Genomic DNA, 20,830 nt, shown 5'->3' on the forward strand with positions numbered 1-20,830 from the left:
GATGGACAGAAGCAGCTACACCCAGAGAAAGAATACTGGGAAATGAATATAAACTGCTTGCATTTTTGTTTTTCTTCCCGGGTTATTTATACCTTCTGAATTCAATTCTCCCTGTGCAACAAGAAAACTGTTCGGTTCTGCACACATATATTGTATCCAGGATATACTGTAACCTATTCAACATGTAAAGGACTGCTTGCCATCTGGGGGAAGGGGTGGAGGGAGGGAGGGGAAAAATCGGAACAGAAATGAATGCAAGGGATAATGCTGCAAAAAATTACCCTGGCATGAGTTCTATCAATAAAAAGATATTTAAAAAAAAACAAAACAAAACATTTCATTTTTTATGATCAAAAATCACTTTTTATGATCACACTTTGCTAATTCCTTCTGTACCCCAGGCTGTACAGGGAAGCAAAGTCTCTGTAGTCAGAAGACCTGTTCAAATCCTATCTCTGACACTACATTTGTGACCTTGGACAAGTCACTTGATTTTCTTGACCTGTAAAATGAAACAGTTGGAACCTCTGAAGTCCTTTCCAGCTCTAAATCTGTGATTGACAAAGATAGGTCATCTGGACCAGGGACTTGAGTTCATAAAGGATTTTTTTATTATATTCCTACTTATTCTGGACATCGATGCCATGTCCACTATTTTTATAATCCAAAGGTTATTCTTGGCAGAGGAAACAAACAAAATCAGAGTAATTCTGTTCTGTCTTCTCACCCTAGTCTCTTCCTTAATTCTCATCTTTTCCCCAATATATCTAAAAATCAATCCCCTTCCCCCCTCCCACTCTTACTTGTCTTCCTCATCCTTCCCTCATATTGAACTTTAGCATTCCTGAAATCTTCTTATCCTAACAACATACTATAACTTTCTATTCATCTACTATTACATATTTTTGATTTCACCTTTTGTATGTCTTTTTTTTTTAACCTAAATTAGTTGATATATCTTGCAATGGTATCTTTTGACAACTCCTACTTTTCTTCCTTATCGGAGGACATATTAGAGAAGCATTCTATGTAGTGGGGAAAGGGTTAGTTTGGGAGTCAGATGAGACTGAGTTCAAATCCGCTCTTTGATTGTTTGAGTTCTGTTGCTATGGGTTTAATCATATGTTAAAAAGAGGATAATAGTTTGATAATATTCATTTGACAGGGTTCTTGCAAAGATCAAATGAAGTAAAATATGAAATCATTTTGCAAATCTTAAAGTTATTATTATTATTGGAATTGTTTATCTTTGTGAATTCTAAATTTCATTCCTGAGAATGCTGAGAATTCTTAAGTTGATTTCCCTTATAAAATTTTTAATCCCTGGGATCCTCCTTATCCTTCTCTGAATGCTTTTGAAATCTGTTCTCCCAGAATCAGATTCATATCAGACTATGCTTGGATTTCCAGCATCACAAATCATAAATTCTAAGATTTAATCACTTCCCATAATCTTCACCTGTGCAATTAATGTGAGTGAGAATCGGATTCAAGATAGAAGTTACCCTTCTTTATGCTACCATATTTTAAAAGATGAAGTAATCCACAAGTGAAATTAAGAAATTCTTAGCTTTTCACTTTGTGGCAAAGAAAGACACAGAAGAAACATTGACATAGAAAATGAGAATACCGTGTAAGTAAATCAAGAATTTATCAGCTGTCTTTCTTTTAAAATGTCTATGGTCTTTATGGAGCAACTAGATGGTGTATTGCATAGAGCACTGGCCCTGAAGTCTAGAGGACCTGAATTCAAATGCAGCCTTAGACATTTAACACTTCCTAGCTGGTTACCCTGGGCAGGTTACGTAACCCCCCAAAATGTGTATGGAAAGTGAGGGAGGGGAAGAAGAGAGAGTAGAGATGGGTATGGAGAGAAGGAGGAAGTGAGGGAGGGGAGAAGAGGAGTGGAGAAGAAAGGAGAAGAAAATGAAAAGAGAGAAAAAAAAGACATGAAAAAGAGACGGCAAAGAGAAGAGAGTTGAAATTTTCCATCAATACTAACTATATTTATCAGCCCTCTATATCTATATCCTGAACTCCCTCTCTAGTTCCTCTTTCTACCATTTCTCTTCAGTATACATACTAGTATGGAGAGGAATAAACTATAAAGTTCTATCTTTTCAATAGTACAAAACTTGAGGAGCTGAGGCTTGGTGAAGGAGCAATCTATAATTATGTTTTCTCTGAGATGTTTGTAAAATGCTTAGCACAAATCCTGGCATGTAGTAAGTACCTAGTAAATGCCCTTTGCCTCCCTTGTACAACATGTATAGTCATGTTGACTAGAGGGGTCCCCGATGACAGAGGAACCAAGAGAAGAAAAGAGATTTTCTCAATTATTTATGGGCTCTGGTATGAATCCTTTTTGTTTGCTGTCAGGTCAAATAAAGTTTTAATATCTTGTTATTCCAAGTGATGAGCTGAGGAGTTTCCTCCTCCTCCCCTGCCTTATTATTTTTTTTTGAGACATATTTGAGCCAAATGGAAAAACCCTATGTAGAGACATGAATACTCAAGACTGGTAACTAAGAAATCCTCATACTTGAATTTGCTATTGCAGAGTTCTAGTAATTGGTCACAGATTACAAGTATGCCCTGTACTTTTTCAAATGTTATTTGAAGCAAACAAAATTATATACATTCCTACATATATAATAAGAAACAAATTATACATTTTCTCAATCAGCAGGTACTAATAATACAATTATGATCAGATAGGTAGAGCCACAATATTTCTGGTATTAAAAGGGGGGGTTTCATATATAATAGGTTTTAGACCATAGATTTGGGGAGCTAGGGACACCTAGTGTGGGAGTGAGGAATTTTCTTTGATCCACAAGTCTAATGACTTTTCCCTGATGTTTTATTTCTGAGTCTAGTTATTCTTTCTTCTCATAAATAAACCCTAGGAAGCACACTCATATAACTTAGTATGCTGACCAGGGGAAACCATCCATAGAGCATCCAGTGATAAAAGCAGTAACAGAAGGGAATAAAGTAATTAAAGATCAAGGATAGGTGGTCTGAACCTATGGAATGGGGATGGGGATGGGTTAAGGGGATTCTGGTCTTTAGATGGGAATTTAGGGATTAAGATTTAGAACAGTGAAGATGAAAGCTCTGAGACTGGGAGCGTCCTGGAATTGGGGGCTTCACAACTTGCTCCTACATAGCTCATAGTCAAGTAGGGACCAAGATCACAGTAAAGATAAATAACTAGATTGAATCTGATTCGTGCATTTAAGAAATGCTGACAAAGTGCAAGGGTTAGGGAAAGTTTCAGCAAAGGACAAAATCATTTCATGATTGGAGGAGTTTGGGAAGGCTCGGTAAAGAAGATAGCAACTCAGGTGGACATTAAAAGATAAGTAAGACTTCCTAGAGAAAGATAGAGAAGGGTGTTGTGGGATTAAAGTACAGCTCGTGCAAAGGTAAAAAGGCTGGAAAACATAAGAGCAGAAGGAAACCCAGTTTTTTGCTTTGTTTTGTTTAAAGTCTAATTTGCTACAGTGGGCTATCTCAGAATATACAATTACTGTGCTTAGTTACAATCCAGCTTAATTATGGTTTCTTTCTTGATCACTTAGCTTAATCCCCAAATCAGTATGGTTCTTTCTCAGACCTCCTGATTATTGACAAAAGCAAAGTATTTTAACAACTTGAAAAGACTAGATCAATGCAATGGTCAACTGTGATTGGAGAGGAATGGTCCTCCTCACCTCCTCACAGATCTAGCAGGAAGCACACATTTCTGGACATGGCCCAAAACCCAGAAATTTGTTTTGCTTGACTAAGCATATTTGTTACAAGGGTTTTGTTTTCCTTCTAAATGGGGTCAGGAGAAAGCGGAAAAGCAGAAAGAAAGCAAATGCTAGTTGATCAAAAAATAGAAATAAAAACAAAAACAAGGTTTGGGGGAGCTGATTTTCCAGAAACAACCCCTGGAAATCAGGCTAAACAAGAGTGATCCAGTTTGGCAGATCGAAAAACCAACATGTTAATGATAATAATGTGAGTTCATCCAGGAAAAAATGTTGATTGGAACCTGAATAAGGAGGCTTCATAGTATTTCCTGCCTTCCAGCCTGGAGAACTGAGTTTAAATCCTTCCTGTCACTTAGAATTGCGTGGCCTTAGGCAAGTAATTACTTAACCTCTCATTCTCCAGTTCCTCTTCCGTAAAATGGGGATGATAATAGCTCTTACCTACAGGGTTGTGGATAGGATCAAAAGATTTGTTTTTAACCATGTACAGACTTTGTAAACCCTTAAGGCTTGTATAAATGTTAACTTTGACTATTATTTAGGGAGCAAATGGAGTCACTGAAGATTTTAAAGTAGGAGAGTGAAGTAACCAGATCTGTGCAGAAAGATGGATGGAATGAATGCATGAGAAGGCTGCAGGGTCTTGGGGCTTGGTAAATCAATAAAACTGGAACCCCCTCCCCCCACCGGCAGGAGACTCTTCTGTGTCTGTCTTAGCTTCCTCCTAAGCTCTGAGCTCCATGAGAGCAGGGATGTGCGTCTCATCTACGAATGTTCCCCTACTCTTGCTCAGGGCCCGGTCCACAACAGGTACTTAAAGCTTAAATGAATGCAAAATGAGTAAGTGAGAGAATGAAGGAGGGCGATGAGACTAGTTGGGAAGGCTCGAGTCACAGTCACTGACACGGTGATGGTGACATGAAGGCTTTAATCCAGGTCCTGCCTGTAAGAGCCCCCGGGTTAGCGTCCCGCGCCACCTGCCCGCACCCCACGGCCCCGCAGGCGGTCCAGCCGCCGTCTTAGGTCAGGGGGCACCTTGGCACCTGCCGCCAGGAGCTCTCGCAGACGCTGCTTGGGCGTCTTGCTGAGACGGAAGTGGCAGGGAGTGGGACCTTCCTCGAAAGAGACTCGACAGCCCTTGGTGGCCGAGTGGTACCCCTCCGCGCTGGCTGTCACCATGTAATCACCGGGAGTCAGCATCCGCCAGTAGTCCCCGCCTGGGGCTGGGGAGAGGGACACAGACATATAAGATTCTAGAGCTGGAATAGAGTTAATGACTGCCAGAACTGAACCTGTCCCCCAGAAATCTGTGACCCCCCCATACATACCCAGAATCCTACTTGCCCTCCTGAGTCTTGCAAAGATCTTCCAAATCTAGGACCCAAGTGGGCCCTCCTGGAGATCCCACTGAGCTAGCCCCAGCTGCCCTCGTCAAATTCTAAAAGCCCACTTTCAGACTTTGAAATTCCTCCAGTGAAGGGGAACACTCTCCCTATTCTGGGACCCTTCCAATAATTGGTGAAGGACTTTCCTTCTAAACTTTAGGGTCTTCCTCAACCACTGAGCACTCAGGCCTCCCCAAATCTTAATAATTCCTTCAAGTCCAAAACTTAATTCATAGTCTAGAATTCCTGATCACTCCTGGGTGTCTCTCCACGCCCCCCCCCATTAGTCTCCCACATTTTTCTAGTTCCATCTGCCCTCCCACATTCCATACAATTCTACTCCAAACTGAAGTTTCCCAATCTTCCCAAGATCCCTTTATTCCCTGGAAACCTCCATTTCAGATATTTCCCTTCTTCAAACCTCAGGACTTCTCCTTACTCCCCAAGATCCCCACAATTTCAAGGATGAAAGGTTCTTTTTGGCTATATTGGGTTGGGGCAGAAGGAGGCTCCTAGTCTGTCTACCCATGGTGACCTACCTGTGGTGACATCATGGTTGATGCCGTCCACTGCAATGACAGCATCTGGGATGCCTTGCTCTGTGTCTTTATCTAACACAAGCCCTGAAATGCCCATTCGCACCTGGGGTAGATACAGACAGAAGAAAGGACTTGGATCCCACCACCTCTGTGCCCTCTTTTAATCTTCAATAGGGAGGGGAATGAGGGATCACGATTGCCTCAAGCCCAAGCCCCTCTGTGGTGGGTAGGGATCAGAGATGGTGACTGGGTAGGACCAATCTCTGCTCATAAGTAGGGTCAGAGATTAGTCAAACCTGCTCCAGGTAGGTGATAAGGGCATCTTTGTTGTTCTCCCACTCCTGGGGCAGCTCACTCTCATGTGGGAATTTGTCACAGGAGAGTTCCACTGTAATTTCAAAGCAGTTTGTGTGGAGGTAGCTGAAGTCATTCATACCTGAGGGTGAAGAGTGAAGTTACTCTGGGAGCTTCACGATCCAGAGGGACAATAATACCAGGGATAAAGATATCATGGACAGGTGGGTTAGGGACAGGGGACAGTTACGCTGTAGACAAGTGGGTTAGAGACAGGACACAGTTACACCATGGACAGGTGGGTTAGGGACAGGGGACAATTATGCCGTGGACAGGTGGGTTAGGGATGGGGGACGTTATACCGTGGACAGGTTAAAGACAGAACACAGTTATACCATGGACAGGTTAGAGATAGGACCCAGTTACACCATGGACAGGTGGGTTAGAGACAGGACACAATTATACCGTGGACAGGTGGGTTAGGGACGGGGGACAGTTATACCGTGGACAGGCTAGAGACAGAACACAGTTATACCATGGACAGGTTAGAGATAGGACCCAGTTACACCATGGACAGGTGGGTTAGAGACAGGACACAGTTATACGGTGGACAGGGGTTAAAGACAGGACACAGTTACACCGTGGACAGGTGGGTTAGAGACAGGACACAGTTATACGGTGGACAGGTGGGTTAGAGACAGGACACAGTTACACCGTGGACAGGTGGGTTAGGGACAGGACACAGTTATAAGGTGGACAGGTGGGTTAGAGACAGGACACAGTTATACGGTGGACAGGTGGGTTAGAGACAGGACACAGTTACACTGTGGACAGGTGGGTTAGGGACAGGACACAGTTATAAGGTGGACAGGTGGGTTAGAGACAGGACACAGTTATACGGTGGACAGATGGGTTAGAGACAGGACACAGTTATACCGTGGACAGGTGGGTTAGAGACAGGACACAGTTATACGGTGGACAGGTGGGTTAGAGACAGGACACAGTTACACCGTGGACAGGTGGGTTAGAGACAGGACACAGTTACACCAATCAGTTACACAGGGGAGAGGGCTTCAGAGGACAAGCACAGGTACACTTTAGGGAAAGGCTCCTCAGAGAGGAGGTGGAGGTGTACAACATTCTGGGGGAAGGCCCACGATTATAGAGCCCTGGTTTGCACACTCCTTGGGATATGGAGGTGTCTGGGGGAGAGGGGGGCTCACGCACTCCCAACGACTGAGTGCCATTCCGCGCCGTTGATGACGTGGCCATGGTGTGAGAAATCCTCGCTGTGGCAGGGTCGGCGCCCCGGGTCGTTCATGGCTCGGCTGGTCCCTGCATAGACAGTGCTGAGCCAGCGGAACACGGGCTCATCAGGTGTGGGGGTGAGCTCACTGGCCTCCCAGGGTGTCCGAGTCATATCAAAGGGATAGGATACCACCAGCTCCCCGCCATGCAGGTTAGCACTCAGCACAAACGGAATCCTCTGCATCCAGTCAATCACAGCCCGAGTCTCTGGGGCCACCTGGGGATGCCGGGAGAGCAAAGTGAGAGAGACACGGCTCGGAAGCTTTGGGGTGGTTGCTGGAGCGTTTCTGGGTCACTTTTGAACATCTTTCAGTGGTTATTGGGGGGTGTTCCTGCCTATTTCTGAGTTGTTTCTCAGTACCCAGTGGCGTAACTATCACTTACTGTGGCATTAGGCATTACGTAATAAGCTGGCAGTGGCAGGTGGTGATTGGGGAACTTATGGGGTACCAGTCCCTCGTCCTCAGCTTCCCAGAAAGGTGTGTTGAGGTCAGCAAAGTTGTGGTTCAGGTCAATGTACTGTCGAGTCCATCGTCCTTCGGCCCACCCAACCAGTTCTGAGCCCTGCGAGATAAAACAGAACACTCAAAAAACCTTGGAGACTCACAGACTCACGGGGCTGAGGCTGGTGCTCTGGGCTTAGACATGACAGTCAAGCCATAGACATGGTCACTGATAATCAGGAGTCAGGAATTAGGGGGAAGACTCTGGTAATTGGGTGCCCTGTAGAGAATAATAGGGAGACTACCTGCCATCTAGGGAAGGGAGTGTGGGAAGGAGGGATAATTTGGAACAAAAAGTTTTGCAAGGATCATTGTTGAAAAAATTACCCATGCATATGTTTTGTAAATAAAAAGCTTTAATTTTAAAAAAAGAGACAATAATAGAGGGCAGGGAACTAGGGGATCATTCCTGATTGCATAGTCATCAGGGCTTAGGGATGAGACTGGAATCTAGTAGGTAGGGCTCATGGATTATACATGGACATAGGATAACTTGAAGATGCTAGTGCACTTGAAGGTGAGCCTCATTTCAAAGTCGAGAGTCACACCGACGGATCGATTGCCTTGTAGTCATCCGTGAACAGAGAAGTTTGGAATTTGGAGGTCAAAGATAGGGGACATACCCGTTGGTAAGCTATTTCATAGCCATCGGGGTTCATGGAAGGCAACAGGTGGATGCGAGTCTCAGTGAGAAGCCGAGTCACCCGAGGATTCCCACGCAGAAATTCAAGACACAAATATTGCATGAGCAGCAAAAGCAGCTCCCTGCCAAGTGCCTCATTCCCGTGCATGCCGGCTACATACCGCACTTCTGGTTCTCCTACAGAAGGGACAATGTGAGGAGAACCCCAGGCTCTCTGAGATCACAGCGCTAACTTCTCAATTCATACTTGCCTCAGGTGACGCTCAGGGAGAGATAGGATACAGAGCTCTCCCATTCACCTCTGACTTCCCCTGGAGAACCCAGACTCACCCACCCCTCTTAATGTTTCATTTCTGGTATGATCTAATGTCTCCATCAAACTGCTTTTTATACACATATCCCATGACCCATTACCATTCCCTCAATCCCTTCCATCCCTCTTCTTCCCTTTGCCCAAGTCTTTCCTTTGACCCAGCTTTTCTGATCCTGATTTTAGCACTCTTCTTTTCTCTCTGATCCCCTCCCTACTCATTTCCAAGATCAATTAGAAGCTGACTCATTGCCAACTCAGTTTTCTGTCCCATAGTTCTTGAGCAATCCATACTTAAGGGTGGGATTGTAGAAAAGGCTGTTTTCTGGAAATCATATGATTAAAGAATTTGAACTAAAGGGACAAGGGAATTCATCTAGTCATCTGGAATCCTACAACTTGTTTTTTGAAGAAAAAAAAAAGATAGACAGACAGATAGATAGATAGATAATAGATGATAGATAGATGAATTGCAGCACAATTGATTTCCTTTGTAATTTATCTTTTATATGCATTTTAAAAGATTATTCTGAGAAGAGGTGCATAGCTTTCCCAGACTGCCAAAGGGAACCATGACATGAAAAAGATTGAGAATACCTGGTCTAGCCCACCACTCTCATTTTTTAGAGGAATCTGAGAGAGAAAGAGAGAGAGAGAGAGAGAGAGAGAGAGAGAGAGAGAGAGAGAGAGAGAGAGAGAGAGAGAGAGACAGAATCGAGTTGCTCACATGAGTAGTAACAAAACTAGGCTTCACACTTGAATTCACTGACTCCAAATCTGGAATTCTTCACACCCCTGTTTCAGGTGTTTGAATTCTGTCTTAGTCAATTCTTCCCCTCAGGGTCTCAGTTTTCTCCTCTATAAAATGGATACAATAATCCATTCTCTGCCTATTTTGGGGGGTTGTTATAAGGACTGTACCAAATGCAAAATGCAGACTGGTCACTATCCTAGCAGGTACAAAGACTGGAGGCAAAACATACCTATTTTCCAGGTTATCTAAAAGAGTGTTTTAATGAAGCAGAAGAAATAATGACCAGAATACTAACCTCACATTATTGTGAAGTACAAATAAGTTTTTTTTTGTTTTATTTTATTTTATTTTATTTTTGCTGAGGCAATTGGGGTTAAGTGACTTGCCCAGGGTCACACAGCTAGGAAGTCTTAAGTGTCTGAGGTCAGATTTGAACTCAGGTCCTCCTGACTTCAGGGCTGGTCCTCTATCCACTGCGCCACCTAGCTGCCCCGAAGCACAAATAAGTTAATAAATGTAAGGTGCTTTGCAAAATTTAAAGCCCTTTGTAAATGCCAGTTATTTTTTTTAAGGGAAATTAAACTGCTACATTATCATGGCCAGACATACCCAACACAAATAGATTTAAACAAAGCAGTTGACAAAGGCTCAAATGCTATCTTTGTGCAATAAATAGAGGGATGTGGGCTGGTAGAATTTGGTGAGTGGTAAATGATTGAATCAAAGTGTAATCATTTGTAGGTTGATGTTGACTTGGAGGGAGGTCTCTAGAAGAATGCCATGGGGAATAGTTTAAACTCTTTATCAATGATCAATTATGAAGACATAAATGGCATAATTTTCAGATTTGGAGATAACACAGAGCTGGGAGTAGTGATTCCAAAAGAGCTTGATAGACTAGAATGATGGACTAGGTCTGACAAGACTACATTTAATAGAGATCAATGTAAAGTTCTATATTTGGGTTCAAATAATCAACTTCAAAAGGATAGAGGAGATTTTTATATACAAAAGATGTTAGTATTTTAATAGATTACAAGCCTAAAATGAGCCAGCAGAATGATGTGGAAGGCAAAAAACCCTGAGAGATAGGATTGGGGGCAAAGATATGACAGTAGAACTAGAGGAGTGGAACTAGAAACAATGGAGCAAGCTCACAGAGAAGTTTAGATTTGAAGTAAGATTAGTGCTCTCTAAAAATGTCCCCATTGGAGATTTTTCATCCTAATTTCCATTGACATGTTTTAAATGCTCAGTTGTGGATTTTCAGCTCTGCTATTCTGTAAAGCTCCCTCTAGGAGATCTAGAAGAATTTTAAGGATTATTTCCCTGGGCCCTGTGTCCATACCTAGCTCATGTTCACCAGGCTTGTCGGACATTTCCATCACATAGAGCTTCAGACCCTGGTAACTTTTTCCAATGCTATAGACACGAGTGATATTTGGGCATTGCTCATTCACCTTCTTCATTAGCTGTGGAGGTGGTGGAGTAGAGAAAATGAGGGTGATTAAAGGAGGAATCTGGGAAGAAGAGAGGGAAGATCAGGGTACAGGGGAATCTGACCTGTCTCATAGCCTTGTAGTTGTGATGGCGGAAGTCCAGAGGGTCTGAGGATCCAAGCTGAGGTTCTCGAGGGAAGAGCCCATTGGGGTCTGGGTAAGAAGGGAAGAAAGACTTTGTTACCAATACCCTACCTGGTTTTCCCCCACAGTTAATCCCAGTGACCTCTAGGACTTGTTGTTCTGGCCCTAAACCCCCCCCCCCAGCCACAACTTTCCCCTTCTTCTCTACTCCCAACCACTGCCTCCTGGAACTCCCATCCTGCTTCATGTTCTCTCCCCGGGTCTTCACCTGGGAGCAGACAGGCTAGCACCTCAAGGCGGAGGCAGGCTGCACCCCCATCTAGCCAGGTCTGGGGTAGTAGCCTTATGTATCTGGCCACCTGAGGCTGAGAGAACAGTGCCAGCACTGATGTGTCAGGGTCCGAATTCCCAGGGAACACCTGAGGAGGAGAGAAGTCATAATCCATTCCCAGGGAACTCCCACTTTGGAGCCCACGGTACCAAAATAGCACCCTGTCCAATGCTACCCACACCCAAAAGAGGGTGGGACCTCAACAATGATCTCTGCATCCGTTTCTGCCTTCCCATCTCCCTGTCTCCCTTTAAGTCTTTATATGGGTTTTTAATCTCACCATCTTCCTGAGCCTATCTTACCATCTCCTTCTGTCGATCTCTGTCTGTACCTCCTGTTCTATCTGACTATCTCTCTATCTCCCCATGTCTCTCTTCCACATGTATCTCGGCAGGCACAGAGCAGGATCTGTCTGACACACATGAAGGACAGCTCTATTCTAAAGGAATTAGAGAGTTGAAGTCACTGAGGCTCGAGTTGTGGGATGCGATAGTCTGATCTGCCCACAGCCCACCCTCCCATGCCCTTCCCCTGCTCATCCCTCCCACCCCCATTCACCTCATCCAGTCCACTGCTTCGATTCTTAGTCCCCCACCAGGTGAGAGTGTCGTTGCTGAATTGGACCTTGTAGGAAGTGACCCAGTCATACCTTCAGCAGAGAAAAGGAGAAGAAATCCTGAGGCTGGAGGGAGGAGCCTCTCTTTCCCCCTCTTGCACCTAGTGCCTCATCTCAGTATCCTATGATGCTGTGCCCCACCTATAGCCATTCCTAGAATGTCAGCCTCTAGAGATCATTGAATATAGTTTCCCCATTTTACAGCTGGAGAAAATGAGCCCCAAAGAGAGCCCAAGACACACATTTGGGACATAATCAGGGGAAGAATCAATGTGTCCTGATATCCAGGTTCAACTTGTTGTAGATCCTAACCTTAAGACCCAGGATCCCAAAAATCCTTTTATGGTCTGTGTCCAGGGCAAAGATTCCAATGGATGTTCCAACCCGAGTCCTGCTTTCCCAGTCCCTCTCTCTCTCCAATTCACTCTAATTCAACCCAGACTGTCTTTGCACCTCCAGATGGAATTCCTGCCCTGGGTGATGACACCGGTGAAGCGAGCTGTGCGACCAGCATCCACTTGTAGCCAAGGCCGATCATCCTCCGGCTCTGGGCACCAGGCCCCATCAAATAGATCCCCATCCTCTAAACCTGACTGCAGGACAGACATCAAGAGAAAAAGAAGGTATGGGGAGGAGGAAACATAGTATGGGATGGAGGAGTTTTCTTTCAGGGAGAAGGTATCTGAGAGAATATTTGCTATGATTTTTCTTTTCTTTCTTTTTTCTAAGAAGTTCTCTCTGTGTCTTTGCAGAAAGGTTTATATAGGGGGGAATGTTTTGAGTGGATTACTACCTGTTGGAAGAGGTGTCTCTGACATGGGAGGACTTGGGGAGGAGGGGTTTCTCACCTGAATGTTGAGCCTTCCACGATGGGCTCCCAGGCCATATGATTGGCTACTAGAAGCCTGGAACTGTTCATCAGAGACTCGAAGAGATTCCAGTCCCAGAGGTGGGCAGCCTGTGTAGGGGAAATAAACGAGAGGGGGAACACAGGAAGATGGGATCCATAATGTATATATTTCTGTCTTGGCATGAGTCCTTCCTTGTGCTTGCGCATTTTAATGTACATGTTGTATCAAACTGTGTTTCCAAACACATCTGTAATTACATGTATGTATCAGTGTATCTGTGACCAGATGTTTCCATGTTACTTGAATGTCCCTCAGTTGGGAGCTACCTGGCTCTGGATCCTGAGTGATCTCTTGGTTTTCTGGGCTAGGCTGAGTTGGAACCAACTTCTTCTTCTTCTTGATCACAACTTTTTTCTTTTTAACAACACGGACCTTGACTCGAAGCTTTGGTTTTGCTGAAGGAGGAAGGGCAGGAAGGTTGGAAGAGATCCAAGCAGGGAAAAAGCTGAACTAGATCCCTGGAGACAGACATTCCTCATTCATGATCTTGGTGGGAGGTTGGAGGGGGGGAGGCAGAGGAAGAGACAATGTATGATATTGTATCTTCCCTTTCCCCCCTCACACACAGCTTCAACTTACCAAAAATTTGTTGATTCTGCTTCAATTACTTTTCTCATTTTTATTCCTTTCTTCCTCTCATCCACTCTTTTTTCTACCTACCCTTCTTTTCCTGTTTTCTCTATCTCCCTTGTCTCTATTGGTTCCACAATTTTTATGTCTTTGTCTTGTCTATCTCTCATTTTGTCTCTACCTCTTTCCTTCTCCTTCCTTTCCTCCTCATCCTCCTCTTTGTTCTCTCTCTTTTTCTTTCTTTTCTCCCACCTCTCTCTCTCTCTTCCTCTCCTTCTCCCTTCTCTCCTTCCTCCTCTTTCTTCCTCCCTCCTCCTATTTTTCTCTGTCTCTGTTTTCCTGTTTCTGCTTCTCTCTTCTCTCTCTCCTAATCTTTCATTTCTCTCCCCCTTTCTTTATTTCTCTCATTCTCTTCATGGTTAGATTTCCACCTGAATTTCATGTTTTTCTCCCTTTATCTCTTTCCCCTTCTGTCTCTGTTTCTCCATGCCTTCCATTCTGATTAAATTTCATCTCCTGCACATCTCTGAACAGCCTTAGGTCTCCTCTCTTTATAGAGCTTTTCAAGTCTGGGATCGCTGGAGGGACAGAGGAACCAGGTTCAGACAGAGTTTCCAATGCCCAGAAGGTGGGAGTGTGAATAAGCAAGTATGTGTATGTTGGAGTCAGTGAGTGTGTGTGTGTGTGTGTGTGAGGGGGGGGGTGCGTGGTTTGTATGCTGTGTGTGTGTGTGTTTTTAAGAGTTGGAGGAGGGATTATGGAAGGTTTTGAGTGAATGTAGGGGGAAGGGGCTGAGAAATATGTGTCTTGGAAGGAGAAGGGGAGTGGAAAGAGAACGGGCTGAGGCACAGAAGTCTTGATTCCTACGAAGGTTCCTGGAGGTACCAACTGGACTCAGACTCGGACCTTGAGACAATTCAATTCAATTCAACAAAGATTTCTAGAACTGACCTGACTAGAAAAAAACCGACCTGAGAAGGAGGAGAGTCTCACCTTTCTTCTTCGCCTCCTCTTTGGACTCCCCAGGCATCGGGGTGAAAGTATGGGGAGTTCGGAAAGCCGGGGTCCCTGGTCTTGTGGTTCGAGGAACCGAAGTCGTCTGGGTTCCTGGTCGTGAGGTGGGAGTAGCAGGAGCCGGGGAAGTTGAGGACCAAGGGATTCTAGGGGTGAGGGACTCAGGGGGCCAGGGACGAGGGGTAAGGATATTGGGGATGGGAGTTGAGGGCCGAGAAGTTCGGGGGACCTGGAATTTCGGTGTCCTGGACCATGGGGCGGAGGTGGTAGGGTCCGGGGAAATAGCAGGCCTGGAGGTTGAGGGGACCTGGTTTTCCGAGGTCCGGAGGCGGGAAGTTGAGTTGGCAAAGACTGGAATTGCCCCCAGCCTGGGGCTGAGGCGAGAACTCTGTGCTAGGACGGTCAAGGTAAGCAGGAACGCCCGCATGGCCAAGACATGGAGCGGGTAGACGAGGAGATGGATTGGGGGAAAAGCTGTGTGGTGTCCGTCCGTCCGTCAGTCAGTCTGTAGATCTGAGTCTCCCTCCCGGTCTGAGCTCCTTTCACTGCACTGCCCCTCCCCCTTGCCCCTCGCCTCCGCCCCTTCCTCCCTGTTCTCCCCTTCCCTCTGAGTTGTCCCAACCCAGAAAGTGAGGGGAGGTTATGGCTGGCCCGCTCTAAGCTCAGGTCCCTCCCCCGACCAGCGCCCCTTCGATATGGAATAAAAAGCCGGGAAACTGAGGCTCAGGTTTCTCGAGTATTCCTCTAGCCACCTTCCCCTTCCCTAGTCCTGCCAGTAACCTTTAGGTAGTGAAATCCAGGAAACTAAATTGGGAGAAGACGGGAAGGAGGGGAGGAAGGGGGGAAAGGGGAGGGAGGAGAGATAGGAGGGGGGAATCTCATCCACGTGCCAGGCTTCTATCTACAACTCGCCACTCCCTCTTCTTCAGGCTGTCCAGAGACTCCCAACCCCCCCTTTTATATCTGGAGGAGCTAGAAGGGATGCTCCGCCAGGAGGGTCCTTTTCCATTCCGACTGCAAGGCTCCAGCAGGGGGCGGGACTGTGGGAGGAGTATACTCTCTGGGGCCTTGAAGAGGGGGATCAGAGGAGATGGGGGAGGGGATTTTGCTCAGGGAAAGACCCTAGCAGCTAAGCTAGGAAAAACCAAGCTGCGGACCCGAAGCTCCTGGTGCCCAACCCGACCGTACCCTCCCACCATTTCTGAGAGAGTGTTGAAGAGGAAGGAAACTGAGGCTGGAAGTATGTGGGAGGTGGGAAAAGGAGAGTTCCATCTTTGTTCAGTCTGGATGGAGGACTGGAGGCGAACACTGGCATCGGAGCTCTCCAATCCACTTTCCTTCTCTCCGCCCCCGCCATCTGCCACGTTCCCGGTTATGTAACTACAGCTGAGGTTGCAGATGCAGAAGGGAGGGAACCGGGCCCCGACAGATGCGGGAGGGGGCGGAGCCAACGTGGGAGCTGGGGGTCTTTCGGCTAGCTCTAGAAGATCTAAATCCCTCCGCTTTAAAAATTCTACCTGAGTCCAACGGAACTGTTTCAGTCATTCTCTTCCTTCTTTGCCATCTCCTTAAGACCCGGGGAGGGTTCCCATCCAATTCCATAAACATTTATTGGATAAAAACCGAACAATATCTACCCTCAAGGAACTTGTGTTCTCTAGGGGTTGGAATGGGTGCGGGAGGACTATCCCTAGCATCTGAAAACTCGATCTCTTCCATCAGCCCCGGGACTGTGACTCCCCACCCGGTTCCGTACCTAAGGTTGCCATACACCCACCCACCCGCTCAATGGGGTCACAATAGGATCAGAGTCGCCTCCCAGGAGCTGGGACTGGCCTGAGAAGAGGGGCCTGGGCAGTTCCAAAAGCAGGGGTGAGACCTCGGCCCCTGGAATGGGGTTGGTTAAGGCATTCGAGGGCGGAGGCGGCAAATGTGGAAGCCTCGGGGATATGGGGGTCAAGGCTGAAGATGGAGAGGCTGAGCTAAAGCCGGGAGGAGGAGCTGAGATGGGAGAAAAAGGACTAAGACTAGGGGCGGAGAGAAGATTTAGCTTCAGGGAGAGGCGGGCGGAGCTGATCTTGGAGGGGCGGTGCTTTATGGATCTCCTCTCCACCCTCCAGCCCCCAACCCCAGCTCCTCCATTCCATCTGGGGCTGGCTGAGTCCCGGGCCCCGCGGGGTCATCAACGGCGGGAATGAACAGGAAAAAGATAAATTGGGACCAGTCGCTGAGGTCTGGCAACACTGATAACTCCCGCAGTTCTCCGCCCTCGAGTGTGTGAGTGACAGAAGCCAGTGGCCAGATGCTCCCCCAGAAGTTCCTGGCCCTATCACTCCACTCTCTCAGGAGGAGCCCTCTTGCCTTTCTAGATTCCCCTCCCCTCCAACTTTGCTCTCTACACCTTCCCCGTCCCTCAACTGGCCCACTCCTCCGTGCCCCACTCCCAGTCTCTTAGGACTCTATGATTTCAAGAGACCCGGCTATGTTTGCGCCCTGAATCCGGGGACAGAGGAATAGCTCCGGAGGAGCTGGTGGGAGGGGGAGAACTTTGCGGGGGGGCGGGGATTTGGGAATGGGATTTGAGAAGTGAAGTGCCCACAGGCCCCGGCTGCTGTCGTTTTTCCGACACATAATCCCCTGCCCCACTTTCTGTGCCTATCGTGCTGTGTGCCCCCCCCAGGTCCCGGAATTTGCAGGAGTCCGCGGACTGCGTGAGGAGTCCCCCACGCCCGCGGTACAGAGGCAGGAGGAGGAATATTCGGTGCCAAAAATGGATTGAGGAATGTGTGAAGGCGTGCACTAAAGACAAAGACAGGGTCCGAGACAAGGACCGGGATCAAGATAGGTCCAGGGACCTGGACGACGACGAGGACGGGGACGAGGACGGGGACGGGGACGGGGACGAGATTGGGGATGGGGACGGGGATGGGGACGGAGATGGAGATGGGGACGGGGATGGGGACAGCTCCACGTGGCAGGTTCCATGCTCGAGCCAACCCAGCCAATGCAGCAGCTACCTTTCCTCCGAAACCCATCGAACGAGACACCCCGAGGCCTTCAGCTTGCACTGGCCTCATCCTCTGGAGCTGGCCCTGGACTTGTCCGCCGGCCTGGCCCTGCTGTCCTTGCTGGGAGAAGGGGGCTCAGAAATGATGCTGCCGCCCTTGTTCCTCTTTATCCTTTACCTGTTGCTCACCATGCCCTTGGCGATGGTGCTCGGCTGCAAGAAACGAACTCGAAGGCTGACTTGGAGGGATGGTTAATCCAGAGCCCTGGGTCTAGTACACGCTCAGCCCCAAACGCAGGGAGCTCTCCTCCGAAAACAGAACAAATCACCAAATATTGAAGTCCATATCTGGAATACAGAGCCCCGATCAGAAGACAGATTCGATCTCCCTAATCCCTGCCTGACCTCCAACAAGAATCTTGAATTGGAAAGCAAACACGGGAGCCCAAAATATAGCCCGAGTACAATGGATCCCAGACCCAAACAGGACTCAGACTGGAATACACCTGGTAAAAGCAATAAAGGGGCCCTGACCCAGCTGCCACTCAGTATTTTGTCCTGCTGGATTGGGGATGGGAAGGGGACGGGGGAGGGGAATGTCATATTCTGTTGACTTCCAAAAACAGGCAATGGTGACTTGTGATGTTGGGAATAACCATATGGATTTCAAGGTTTGCAAATTACTTTTCTCAAATCAACCCTAAAATACGAATAATACCCAATTTATAGTTGGGGAAACTGAGGTCCGTATAGATTAAGCGACTTGCCCAATCTCTCTTAAATATACTATGCTTTCCTCTAAGCTTCTCTACCATTTTAGATCTCAGTTCATTTGATTGGGGAACAAGATTTGAGAGACATGCTGGTGGGTTTTTTAAATTATTATTTTAATAGCATTTTATTTTTCCAAAACATGCAAAGATAGTTTTCAAAATTCACCTTTTGCAAAACCTTGTGTTCCAAATTTTTTCTCTCCTTCTCTCCCTCCAAAAGACAGTAAGCAATCTGATAAGGTTAAACATGTGCAATTCTCCTAGATGTATTTCTATATTCTATATTCATCATGCACACACAAAATCAGATCAAAATATGAGAAAGAAAAAAAAAACAAACAAAAAAATGGTGAAAATACTATGCTTTGATCCACATTCAGTCTATAATTCTCCTCTGGATGTGGATGGCACTTTCCATCCCAAGTCTATTTGAACTGCCTTGAAGTATCTCATTATTGAAAAGAACCAAGTCCATCATAGTTAATCACCCCATGATCTTGTTATTGTGTACAATGTTCTCTTGGTTCTACTCACTTCACTCAGCATCAGTACATGTAAGTCTTTCCAGGGTTTTCTGAATCCAGACTGCTCAACATTTCGTATAGAACAAGAATATTCTATTACATTAATGTACCAAAACTTATTCAGTCATTCCCCAACTGATGAGCATCCACTCAGTTGCCAATTTCTTGCCACTACAAAAAGGGCTGCCACAAACATTTTTGCACATGTAGGTCCCTTTCCCTCTTTTATATGATCTCTTTGGGATACAAGCCCAATATAAACACTGCTGGTTCAAAGGGTATGCACAATTTGGGCATAGTTCCAAATTGCTCTCCAGAATGGTTGAATCAGATTACAACTCCACCAACAATATATTAGTATCCCAGTTTTCCCACACCCTCTCCAACATTTATTTTTATCTTTTCCTGTCATCTTAGTCAATCTGAGAGGTGTGAAGTGGTGCCTCAGAATTATCTTAATTTACATTTCTCTAATCAATAGTAATTTAGAGAATTTTTTTTTCATAGATTTACTGGGTTTAATTTGGCTCTTAGGATCTGGATAGCTTAAACATAGCTTAAAAACACAGATGTTAACCATATCCTAGGAAATAGTACATACACATAGAAGACCCAGAGATGGAAATAAACTTGAGTGTCGGGCAGGTAGAATTGTGTTCTTGGCTATTGGGAAGGAGAGAGTTGGGGAGGAGCATGGTGTGGAAAGAAAAGGACTCTTGTGGAAGGAAGAAAGGGATGGCAGAAATGGGAGCCAGCAGAGGGAGCAATGGGTTAGTAAGCGGTTTAGGTAAGTGTATGCAGTATCCGTTGCTTCTATGAAGTGGCAAAGGAGCTAGCCCTTGGACATCAAGGGACTGAAGCTCTAAGGCCTGAACCTGGGGCCTCAACTAGATTCCCTTGCATTCTTCCCCCTTTTATTTTTAGATCCCCAACACACAACACAAAAACCTATCTCCATGACATCCCAGATAAGTAGTCAGCCAGTCTTTCATTTAAGACTTCTATTGATGGAAAACTCACTGATTTCAATTCTTCAGGAATTCTTCAATTCTCAGCTTCAATTCTTAGGAAACTTCTTGCATGGAGCTTAGATCTGATTCTGTACCTTCCACTCATTTCTCCCTGTTTTGCCTTCAGGGGCCAACACGAACATCAAATCTATTTTACACTTGACAAGCCTTCAAGTACTGTAAGATAACATGTCCTAAATGTTCTGTTTTTCAGACTAAACACCCCCAGTTCATTTAACCTACTCTCCTGAGACATAAAAAAGGCAGCCTGACACAATAACAAAGAATAGATTGGCAGCTATATGTACTTGGCTGAAATACTGGCTCTGTTAGTATGTGAGTTACACACACACACACACACACACACACACACACACAACATATATCTAACAAAGAGACAGAGAAAGAAAGAGAGAGAGAAGTGACGTAGCTAGGTAATGCTGTAGTAGATGCAGCACCAGGCTTGAAATAGGAAGATTCAAGAACACTGGGAGATGAATATAAACTGCTCGCATTTTTGTTTTTCTTCCCGGGTTATTTATACCTTCTGAATTCAATTCTCCCTGTGCAACAAGAAAACTGTTCGGTTCTGCAAACATATATGGTATCTAGGATATACTGTAACCTATTCAACATGTAAAGGATTGCTTGCCATTTGGGGGAGGGGGTGGAGGGAGGGAGGGGAAAAATCGGAACAGAAGTGAATGCAAGGGATAATGCTGTAAAAAATTACCCTGGCATGCGTTCTATCAATAAAAAGTTATTTAAAAAAAAAGAAATAGGAAGATTCATCTTCCTGAGTTCAAACTTGGATTCAAGCTAGTCTGGGCCAGTCACTTAATTCTGTTTGCCTCAGTTTCCTCATACATAAAATGAGCTGGAGAAAAAATGGCAAACCACTTAGTATGTTTGCCTTAGAAAACTCCAAATGGGGTCCCAAAGAGTCAGACACAAATGAACAACAAAGTTGCTAGATTATCTGTAAACTCTT

At 45.7% G+C, this 20,830-nt stretch overlaps 2 protein-coding genes and 1 long non-coding RNA gene across 13 annotated transcripts; 2 read left to right on the forward strand and 1 right to left on the reverse strand.

The window, feature by feature from the left end:
• Nucleotides 1-4,675: 4,675 nt before the first annotated feature.
• CPXM1 (carboxypeptidase X, M14 family member 1) lies at nt 4,676-15,276 on the reverse strand. Its single transcript, XM_051964397.1, has 14 exons — nt 14,505-15,276; nt 13,208-13,336; nt 12,879-12,988; nt 12,484-12,623; nt 11,973-12,063; nt 11,352-11,502; nt 11,064-11,152; nt 10,849-10,972; nt 8,417-8,613; nt 7,675-7,854; nt 7,210-7,507; nt 5,985-6,124; nt 5,689-5,791; nt 4,676-4,987 (listed from the first exon to the last, which is right to left on the reverse strand). The coding sequence occupies exons 1-14, from the start codon at nt 14,950-14,952 to the stop codon at nt 4,725-4,727; spliced, it is 2,463 nt and encodes an 820-aa protein (XP_051820357.1). The 5' UTR covers nt 14,953-15,276; the 3' UTR covers nt 4,676-4,724.
• Nucleotides 6,131-7,203, forward strand: LOC127539944 (uncharacterized). Of its 10 annotated transcripts, XR_007948055.1 has the most exons (4): nt 6,131-6,697; nt 6,735-6,808; nt 6,846-6,927; nt 6,965-7,203. It is a non-coding gene; the product is annotated as an uncharacterized LOC127539944 (long non-coding RNA). The 10 variants fall into 10 exon arrangements; XR_007948061.1 differs by lacking the exon at nt 6,846-6,927 and having other exon boundaries at nt 6,131-6,705; nt 6,780-6,816; nt 6,928-7,203; XR_007948056.1 differs by having other exon boundaries at nt 6,131-6,705; nt 6,780-6,808; nt 6,846-7,203.
• A 290-nt stretch (nt 15,277-15,566) lies between the features above and the next one.
• LOC127539942 (uncharacterized) lies at nt 15,567-18,080 on the forward strand. Of its 2 annotated transcripts, none has more exons than XM_051964399.1 (3): nt 15,567-16,397; nt 16,646-16,802; nt 17,206-18,080. In XM_051964399.1, exons 2-3 carry the CDS (start codon nt 16,720-16,722, stop codon nt 17,786-17,788), a joined length of 666 nt encoding a protein of 221 aa, XP_051820359.1. In that variant the 5' UTR covers nt 15,567-16,397; nt 16,646-16,719; the 3' UTR covers nt 17,789-18,080. The 2 variants fall into 2 exon arrangements, with proteins under 2 accessions (XP_051820359.1, XP_051820360.1); XM_051964400.1 differs by having other exon boundaries at nt 16,646-16,757.
• Nucleotides 18,081-20,830: the final 2,750 nt, after the last annotated feature.

This window comes from Antechinus flavipes, chromosome 6 (assembly GCF_016432865.1).
Source record: "Antechinus flavipes isolate AdamAnt ecotype Samford, QLD, Australia chromosome 6, AdamAnt_v2, whole genome shotgun sequence".
Taxonomy (NCBI): Eukaryota; Metazoa; Chordata; class Mammalia; order Dasyuromorphia; family Dasyuridae; genus Antechinus; species Antechinus flavipes.